At 39.3% G+C, this 10,314-nt stretch overlaps 1 protein-coding gene across 2 annotated transcripts; it reads right to left on the bottom strand.

Annotated features, from left to right (window-relative positions):
• Nucleotides 1–1,428: 1,428 nt before the first annotated feature.
• PPDPFL (pancreatic progenitor cell differentiation and proliferation factor like) lies at nucleotides 1,429–5,149 on the bottom strand. Of its 2 annotated transcripts, none has more exons than XM_053946892.1 (5): nucleotides 5,067–5,149; nucleotides 4,884–4,980; nucleotides 3,850–3,939; nucleotides 3,665–3,764; nucleotides 1,429–2,910 (listed from the first exon to the last, which is right to left on the bottom strand). In XM_053946892.1, the coding sequence occupies exons 2-5, from the start codon at nucleotides 4,936–4,938 to the stop codon at nucleotides 2,898–2,900; spliced, it is 258 nt and encodes an 85-aa protein (XP_053802867.1). In that variant the 5' UTR covers nucleotides 4,939–4,980; nucleotides 5,067–5,149; the 3' UTR covers nucleotides 1,429–2,897. The 2 variants fall into 2 exon arrangements, with proteins under 2 accessions (XP_053802867.1, XP_053802860.1); XM_053946885.1 differs by lacking the exon at nucleotides 1,429–2,910 and adding an exon at nucleotides 3,031–3,179.
• Nucleotides 5,150–10,314: the final 5,165 nt, after the last annotated feature.

The raw sequence follows: 10,314 nt of genomic DNA, 5'->3' as shown, positions 1-10,314 counted from the left end.
AATGGGATAGTACTAGGACCAGGACACTATGACTTAACTTTCCTCTTAGGAAAGAAATGCAAGTCTGTCATTAAGTATCATTGCTATAGGTGTGCTTAAGGTAAAGAAAAAAAATGTTTCTCAAGGCCAGCTCTCCACTCCTAATTTGGTTATGATAGTTGGATCTAACTTGGTATTTACATGCTGGCACAATTCTTGTGTCTAATACTTACTTTTTTCCCAGATGGATAACAATATACAGATTAACTTAAAATAGATCTCTACTTATAGACCTTATAACAGCAAAAAGCAGAAAAGGGTTTATTTTCTATTACAATTAACCATTGATCAAACATTTGTACATGTCTTGCCCAGATTGGCATATGAAATCATACTGTTTTCCTTATTCTAAATGATGTTTAAACTATACAATATAGCTTCCCCTTCCTATTTATCTCAGCTTCTCTTTAAATAAATTAAATTTTGGCTTTCCCCTCCTCTCAAAAGTGTATTGAATTGGCATTCAAGAAAACTAACATTTCCCTATTACTGAGACATAAAAATCTGCAGCCCTTCGTTTGTAAGCACTTTCATGTCCCTTTTACCCATACCCTCTCAGGAGTTTTGTTATAGCAACATTAGATATTAATTAATGGAGCTGGCCCATTGCATACTTCGAAGAATTGGTACAAATCACTCTGAATTGACAGGGGTGTTGCCCAAATGCTGAGCTGATCACAGTAGAAGAGGATGTGGATGGCATGAGAATACTTCTCTAGAGCAGAGATTTCTATCACATTGATGCCATTACAAAAACAAGTTGTTCATAGGGCCTAAGCAGATGAAAGCAAACAACATGCAGCCTTCCTTCCCTTACCACTCCCTGAAAAATAACTGTGTTTTGGTTCAAGAGGTGTTTTGTGGCTTTTAACAGCTTATCAGCTTTTTAAGCCTGTTCTACAACCCAAGTTTTGTCTCTTTAAGGACAGAAGCAGCTTAAGCTTAATGAGTAATATAGAAACTTGTCACTTCTTTTCCAGTGTTTCCTGAATCTGGTATTTCACATGTATAATAATAATAAGGCTATAGTATCTCTTTCTTCTGTGATTTCAGACATCTTCAAAGAGAGTCACAGTCACCTTCTTGCAACTATGGTGTTGTCTTTCTCTCTTCCTTTACAACATGTTTTTTTAGAAAAAGGTGTAGCAGCTTTTTCCTAGCTTGCACTCATTTTCCAAGTCACATCAGAACTTGAGGTGACTAAAGGGAGAATGTGACACACATACAACATAGACTTTTGAGGAGTGTTAAATTTTTCAAATACTTTATTTTAAAAAAGAAAAATAAATACACATTCAAACAAGAAAACCCAAACCCACAGAGCAACTCCACCATAGGCAATATGGAACACCAGTTTGTTTTTGGAGGCCAAAAATAAGTCAGACAAAATATTGGTTAAATATTTATTAATAAAAAAATCTTAGTATAAAAAAAAAGGTCACTCTGTACACTTAGAGAACAGACAAAGATGAAACTATACAATAGCAGTAAAGTAAGACACAAGTCAATTTAAAGACCCTTGAAATCATGATTTCAGAATTGTGCTCTCCTCTTTTGTCATCTGCCATGCATTTATTGTCTCCACCAAGACTGCAAACTGCCTGAAGCAGCCACTTGATACACCTTGGAGTTATGCATAACCATGACAACCATTAGCCTATAATAAAAAGATGTTGCCTACATTAATGTTTGCTAGTGTTAGTTCATCCAGTGATGGACAAATATCCAGCAGGTTTAATGATAGTACATCAAAAAGTTGCATAGATACTTGTAACAAATGTTATCATCCAGCCAAATACTTGTTATTTTCCATAATCCTTGACGCATTTCAGTCATGCCCAGTAGAATAAAAAAAGCATTATACTAATTAGCTTCATTTAGTCTTCAGCATTGCAATGTTATAGTGCCTTTCAAGAGCATGACAAAGGTACACTTGGATAACAACAATAATGTGATTACTTTGAGGGGAATCCTTTGCCAGATCTAGCCCTCATAACTAATCTGACAGACAGAAGAATATTGATAGAATTTGTCACTTAAGAAAAAGTAGATCTTTAAGCCACAACAAAGCAGGCAGAAGAAATCTAAAACAAACTAGAAGTATCAACTCTGATTAAGGTTGTTCTTCTCCTTGGAAGAGGTCAGTTTCCATTAGGATTATTGGTTTTTTGTGCATCTCCTCTATTCTGTCCTCAAATACCAGCATACATAGGCAGGAATGAAAGTGGTACCTGGGTATTTGAAGCTGGGATCTATGCATTCTGCTTTATCAAAGAAATCAGATCAAACTGACTATTGCTTGTTCATATAATTGGGCTTTCTAAAAGCAAAGCTATTGACAAGCATTCTTGTAAACTTACACCCTGTAACTGGTACACAAATACTGGATAAAAGACATGTGCCACACAACAGTCCTATTCTGGATTATAGATCTGAATCCTGTTTACATCAGTGTGACTGCCTATAGAGCTGGTATCTTAAAGGCAACTTAACTGAATCACCTATTTCGAAGTCATTCAATACACATCTTCCTCCTAAATCTATGATGTCTTATTTTTTCTGTCACCTTTCTCTAATTATTCAAGTAAGTCATCAGGATGTTTACTCCTGGAAACTTTCATTAGAGAGACATCACAAATTATGGCAAATCTGGAAAGAACACAGTAGGCCCTGGATATGTCCATTAAGCAATATCATTTTAGCTACTGAAAAATATTTTGAAAATACACTTTTCCACTCTCCTAAAGGTTTTATTTTCTTCTTGCAGCTGAACTCAGACATTAGGAAGATCCCAAACCTCTTGGAAAAACAAGTCTGTATGCAGCATCTCAGTCAGAAAAGCCATCATGTTGTCCTTTTCAACTGTTGGTGCTGCAGAAATATATATAAAAAAGATTATAAATAGAATTTTCACTGTATTTACCTCAAAGATATTTATTTATCTGCCTAACTGACACTGTTGAGCAGGACGGGAACAGAGAACTCCAGATCAGAAGGCAAAGAAAATGAGCTCTGATTTATTTCAAATGTACCGCTCTATATATATAGAGAACATCGAGAAGACTAATTTCATTGGTCTTAGAGTAAAAACATCTCACACCATTGGTGGGCAGTGAATGACGCACAGTGGCAGAGCATATCTATAAACAATGTGAATAACAAGATAGATTAGAGAATTATTTACATTCTTTCCCAACTCTTTCCCAGGCTCTTGCCTGGTTAGAAAACCTTTCTCTTTCTCTCTGACTGAGCTGAGAATATCCACACCTAAGTATTTTTCAATGCATCCATATAAGCTTTTTAACACAAAGTAAAATGGCCACACTGTATAAATGGTTCTGCAAGTTCTATAGGTAAATGATTAAATAAACATCACCATACGTGTGAAACAGTAATAGGCACTGCCACCTGCATAATGTGAAGTAGCATATGAGTTCATTTGTTAAAATGAAAACGTGGAAAGGTTGTATAGCATTAAACTTGATGTATATTCTACTTAAATCATCAAAACAGCATCACACCTCACCAGATGGTTTTAGCTGATTATGATTTGTTTACTAACACTGTTACCAAAAGGAAAGCAGAGCAAGTAAGTTAACCCCATCGTTTTAAAACCAGGACTCACCTGCTTGCTGAAAGTGTTTTTCTGCCACCAGTTGGTGGAGAGGGTTCACTATGGAAGAAGCTTTTTATCCACCAATATTTATCAATTAACTCTGGTAACCCTGCCAAAGGAGAAAAGCCCACGACATTAGATACTGGATGAATAACAGGAAAAACTGAAAAGTGTTTCAAAGAAGGGAACAATACCATGCAATGCTTTGTCCTGGTCTGTGATGTTCACAGCATCCAAACAGCAGGAGGAGTTGGAAGAAACTCTGGATTCTGAGTTCAGTCTTGCTGTTCATAGAAAACAGAGACACACATAACAAAAAGAAATGCTTTGAGAGAGCCCACTCCTCTTTATCTGCAGGAGTTTTTCAGACATGCTGCTACCTCAGAGGAAACAATTTCCCTGAGCTACAGAGTGTAACTGTTCTACTACAGTTTTCATAAGAACTTTCATATCAGTTTCTCTCTCACTCTACTCACACTTCCCTTAAAAGCATACTTTGATCTGTCTGCATAACTTTCACTGAAATCACTGACAAAGCTTAAGATCATGGCCACACTGCAGTCAAGACAAGCAAGTACATCCTTGAACATTTAAGTCCACAACAACCAAATTGCCATGCCTTCCCTTATGACACAACTAAATACTACACTCACATTAGTGTCCATCGTGGACCTAGGAATCCTAATACACCATGTGTACTCTCAAAGCAGTGCTTATTTCACATATTTAGAAACAAAAAATGTGAATTGATTTGTATTGTGTCTAAATTTGCAAAGTAAATAGGAAGTAAATAGGAAGTACAGGTAGAAACCTAGACTTGCTAGGCTAGCAATTTTTCTAGGTCATGTTTTATAATTGAATTGATACATATATATATGATAACACTAATAAAAAATTCTACATAATTTTTTTAAAAAGGTACATTAATAACCAGAAGCAGATGGACATTAAAACTAAAGTTCTGTGATATGAAAAACTCTCCAAGAAATTAGAAGTTATTTAGGCAAAGACAACTCTTTGCTGCCAGCTCACCCAGACATCACCTGAAACACTTTCTGACACTTTTCCTGAGTGCCAACAACCCGGCCACTTTCTCGGGAGAGGCTCGGGGGGTTCAGCCTCCCTCCTCCAGAGGCGCTCCCCAGGCAGAGAGAAAGGAAGAGGGGAGAGAAGGGCGGGGGGTGTGTTTGGGGACAACAGGCAGCTCCCGGCCCCGCCGAGCACTCACTCCTGTAGTACTGGTTCTTGGCCAGGAGGCAGCCGGCGGAGGGGACGGAGGCCATGCCAGCGACTCGACGGGGAATCCGGCTTTCTCCGGGAGGAGCCTGCGGGGGGAAAGGATGCGCCGTGCCGGGGGAAAGGACTCGCCCGGCGCGGGGAGCGGAGCCGCTGCCCCGTCCCTGCGGCTCACCTGCGTGTCCCAGGGCGAGCGGCCGTCCAGAGGCAGAAACGGGGCCCCGCTCCGCAGCGAGCGCCGCCGCGGCCCCGGCGCCCTTTATGGGACGCGGCAGGCGGCTCCCCCCGCCCGAGGGCGGTGGCACAGGCGGGACGGGAGTGAGGGGACGGGAGGGGAAGGAGCCCTCGCCCTGCAGCCGCCCGGGTCGGCCCGGGACAGGCCGCGGCGATTGCGCGTCCCCGCAGCGGCGCCCTCGTCCCTGCTCCTGCCTGTCATGCCAAGCACAGCACAGCGCTGGAGTGCCTCAGGCGGGACTAGGGGCTGCTGCGTTAATTGTTCTCTTCCCTGTGGGGAATGGGAAGAGCGGGGTGAAGCTGACAGGTGCCCGTTTGGGTAAAGACTTTTGTTCAGAAACGCGAACTTGGCTATGGATATACACTAATTTCTTTAGTGAAGCCAAAGGAATTACCTCCACTCTTACGGTAATGAGTAAAATCAGTGATCATGCAGTCTTGTTAAAATTAAAATGAAGTCCAAGATAGATCACAAAACTACTTTTACTTTCCCAAGATAAATGCACAGCTCCTTTTCATTGTTCTAATCATATTGCATGGCAAAACTAGTTCAACAGTGTGTGTGTGTCCTCACCTTTCAAAATTGTCAACAGAAAAAGTAGCAAACAGCTTTGGCTATTTGGTTTGCTCCTGCTCCACAACAAATTTTTTTTTTTTTTTTTTTTTTTCCTAGCAGGAGCTATTAGTAAGAACACAGAGGTGAAGTGTGTGTGATACTGTGTTGCTGTCACATCTGCTTGAATAGTGCATTCTATCTCAAATGATAAGGACATAGCTCATAATAGCTCCTAGTATATTTAGAAGAGTGTAAACCACTGCAGGGAAACCTCCTCTAAAACAATACCCACACATCATTTGTAACAGGCAAGCAGAGTGTATTTTCATAGGCCTTTTTACTGATGTGCTGTCACAGTATTGACAATGTGGTGGTCTCTCCTGAGCAAAGATTGAAGGCTCATCACTGAGAAATCTGCAAGATAGACACAGGAAATTCTTTGCAGATGAGTTCATACCAAGCTCTAGCACCAGTTACCCCATACATTTATCCTGCTATATAAAAAAGCACTTGTAAGAGTAGTAGCACTCACTGTTGCAGCTTCTTGTTTATGGATACCTAAATGTATTAGCTTGTTAATACTATTAGCTATTTGTTCAGTGTATCAGTCACCTTGCTTCCTGCCTTAGTAATCAATTTTCATTTTTAGTCTTGTTCTATTTGAGGGCAATAAATTTCTGCAACACCTCATTTGTTTTTGTCACCATAAATGCCCTCACACTGTTGAACTGTCAGATCCATTCCTGAAAGAAAGGAAGCTTCTTCCCAAATAGCCATAGGAAATTGTTTTCTTGGGCTGTGAGGGTGGGCATTCCTAGTGATAGCACTGTGTCCTAGACAGAGCTAGTAAAATTATCATTTATTGTATCTATTTTTGTCTTTCAGCTTTAAAATCCTGTTTTAATATACTCATTGGTTTGTAAAGGACATGATCAGAAAAGATTTTTAGACTCTAGCATGCCCATGGTATAGGCTTTGTAGTTCACAAGGAAACAGACATAAGTATCTCTCTTGCAAACCTCACAAACATCCATCCATTTCAGAGCCATGCCAAAATACTCAGGAGCTGGGGAACACCAGGTCTGTAAAATTTTTAATTGCTTCACTGTTACATGTGTATAATTCACTGCTGCATGTGGCTTGATCGTTTAGTGTACATGGTCATTTACCACTTTTGGTTTGGAGTCCTGTTTCATGCACTGGAATAGAAAGGGCTTATTTAATGAGAAATTTTCCATTATTCCTTTCACTCAATCTGTCATTATGTCCTATGTATTGTATTTTCTTCTAGTAAGAATACAGAATCCTCTGAATATAGAACTACAGGTTTCCCCAGTATTTTTTTCTCGCATGGTCATTCTGGAAGATTGTTTCTAAAATACTGGCACAATTATTTTAAAGTACAAAAACAATGTTATTTTTGCTACAAAACCAAGGCATATTTTCTTCAGCTAACAAGAGGGAATTCTGAGATCCAAAAGTATTAATACCATGCTCTAACCAACTGAGCTAATCTCAAAATTAATCTAATTATCCATCCACAACAAATATTTCATTCCAATTTTTTACAGAAAGTATAAATCACTCCTCTTTAAGGGAAGTGTGTGTATCAGTTTGACCATATGGCTCTCCATGAGAAGACCAAACTTCCCTGAGTGGTATTTTGTAATGGATGTATTAACATTTTTAGAGAACTTTCAGAAACATTTCCTTCATGGGTCTGTTTGTAACCCTAATTATTCACTATTTATCTCAACAATTTTTTTTTTTTTTTTTGCATACCTATTCTGTGGAATTTTGAAAGGAGTCTATAAAAGAGGCTTGCATTAAAGAAATTTCATAGTTCCACTATGCAAAGTAAAAAAACTTTGCCTTGCAAAATTTACTTATCAAAACCTGTTTAGTTTGTTAGCTGCTTCCAAGGACCAGTGCCATCACTGACCTTTTTTATTCATTTGTTTTACTCTTCAAATATTCCTGCAAGCCAAACAGCTCATCAGGAATGCAGGGTCATCTATCAAAAGCAAGAGGAGTTGAGGTATTGATGGCAGAGTGAGCATTATATAAATGCTGAGTGAGAGGTGACAGGGGAATGGTAATTCATATTATATGTAGCCTGCAAAAGATATGTGAGGCCATAGAACTTCTGGGGAGAACCTGAGCACAGAAGGGACAAGAAAAATTTTTCTTCACCACTGCAGTGTGTGACACCACTGCAAATCATCTGCTCTGTAGTAAGGACCACTCCCAGTAATGAACTGATTGTTTACTGGGAGCTGCAGCACTTTCTTTCATTGTCTTTATTTTTAATCTTTACTACAAATGTGAATATAAACTTGGGAAAAACCAAAATGAAACAACACATTTGATGAAGAGAAAAGGATTTCTTGTTCCTGACCAGTCAAGGTATTGGATAAGATAACACTGAAAGCAAAGTGTAACTACTGATCTCTAGAGTGCTTGGAGTACACCTCTGAATGATGCACATTGCCGGAAATGTCAGTAAAAGCAGGGAAAACACATACTTTTACATACAAACCACATGGCAAAATCACTCAGAAAGACTGTGCATTTCTAAGTTGTTAATACATCTTTGTGCATTTACTGTTAAGTGACAGTTTTCAAAGGCTAAAATATACAAATTTCTCTTTATTCAGTCTAATTCATGTCCAATGCAGCACTACACTCACACAAAAACAAAGACATTTTAGCATTTGTCATTTTAGTTTTATCTTAGCACTTAACTGAATCCCATTCTTCTTTGGATCCATATGCCACAAGCTGCACGAACTTCTTCCAGCAAGCTACATCTTTTACATCTTTCTCAGAAGGAGTATGAATACTCGGACATTCTGTTGCTTTGTTTCTCAAGTATTCTGAAGAAGAAGACTTAAGCTCCCAGTGTCACCAAATATAGGGATTATAAATTGTATTCCTACAAAATAGAATATGTAACTGGCTGGAATGTAACTGAATAAAGCAAAATTGAAACTTAGGAATGTTTATATTCCTTTTTAATATGTCCCTGGAAATTTATTATCCATAGAGATGAGAAGAGTTGGCTGGTTATTCAATTTCACAGCCATTACTGAGATGCAGGGCCAAATTGCATATTTTCATATTCTTGTCTATTTTGGTTAAAACAAACATTTTATTGAATAGCATCCACTTTTTCAAATTGCTGCAAAGAGTACTGTGCATTTTGATATACACCCACAGACTCTTCTCTCATTCATTTCTGTACCTACTTTCTCTCTGTCCTTGCAGGTACAATGGACTCGGGCTCACCAGTTTGAACACAACCTGCTAACCTCTGCAAAGGCATCCTAGAGGGTTGTAGTAGCCCATCATGCCCCACAGTGCACAGACACTATTCCTCAGCACTGAGACATGCTGGCATCCTCATTTCTTGACTAGTTGTTCTGTCACCAGGCCAGATGCTCAGAATGGAGCAGCATGAGGTGCAAAAGGAATCAGGGAACTTGTGAATAAGAAGAGCATATTCATAATTTTGCAGCTGGAAAATTTCCCATTAACCTAGCAACAGAGCTGGCCCAGGACATCACAGAGCAGAACTGTTCCAAAATTAAGAAGCCAAAGTGTACTTGTACAGCTGTGTTAAGTAAACTGTACATCCTGAAGGTGTGGCAGACTTACGTCTACATGGTGAGGTTGTGACAACAACACCTGAAGAAACATGAGAGCCTTAATTCACTCACAAATCCCTCCAGCCTGCAGAGGAGGAAAGCTAGATGTGTAGGACTTATCACACAAGGATGTCAGGTCAGATCCTCAGTTGATTATGCTTGTTGTTTCCTTCTCTCAAAATCTAACCAGTTGATCTCAGAAGTGCAAACACAATTAGGACTGATCAGGGACTCCGCCATTTTTTCTAGACTCTCACACACTTAATTTCATCTGAAATCATAGTTTAAATATTCTTAGTACCATTCTTTGGCTCTGAACTGTTACAAAATGGCCAACAGTCACACTGTTTTATACTGCAAAATAAGATGTTTACAACCAAAATGGTGAAGAATTCTCTCTTGCTTGTGTTAAAACCCAAGCTGCTTGGCAGTTTTTTGGGAAAAAGCCAGGGAAAGCCCTAAGCCATTCCAGGACATTTCTAATTATCTTAATAGAAAGGACAATCACGTTCTGTCTCCTGTCAAGGTTCCCTGGCATTAATTCAAGGGTTAGTTAATTTAATGTGACGTCACCGGTGCCTAGTGTAAGATCCAGAGTCCAATAAGCTGGCAGACAAATGACTTTGCTAAGCATCCATTTGAAAACCTACCATGTTTAACATTTGGGTGTGGATGGCTAATTAGGGTCCAGTTACTGCATTTCTTTAGGACTTAATGGATCTAGTGCAGTGGCTGTTTCCATCTCCACAGATGCTGCTGGCGGGAAGTCTTTCTCTCAGGCTTCTGCAAAGCTGCCTCCACATGCACAGTGCCAAGTCTTTTAGCAAGGGCTAGAGCACAGTCCCATTCACACAACCAGGGAGGCCCTTCTGCCTTAAGTATGCAACATACCAGCAATTAAAAAAGGAGAAGAACAGGCACTGCCAATCTCTGTTTCTGTGACTATTTAGGAGCCAAAAAAAAAAAGCCCAAAAAACAGGAGAGAA

Source organism: Vidua chalybeata, chromosome 1 (genome assembly GCF_026979565.1).
Source record: "Vidua chalybeata isolate OUT-0048 chromosome 1, bVidCha1 merged haplotype, whole genome shotgun sequence".
Taxonomy (NCBI): domain Eukaryota; kingdom Metazoa; phylum Chordata; class Aves; order Passeriformes; family Viduidae; genus Vidua; species Vidua chalybeata.
The sequence above is the reverse complement of the archived record's forward strand: the minus strand, read 5'-3'. Positions and strand labels throughout refer to the sequence as shown.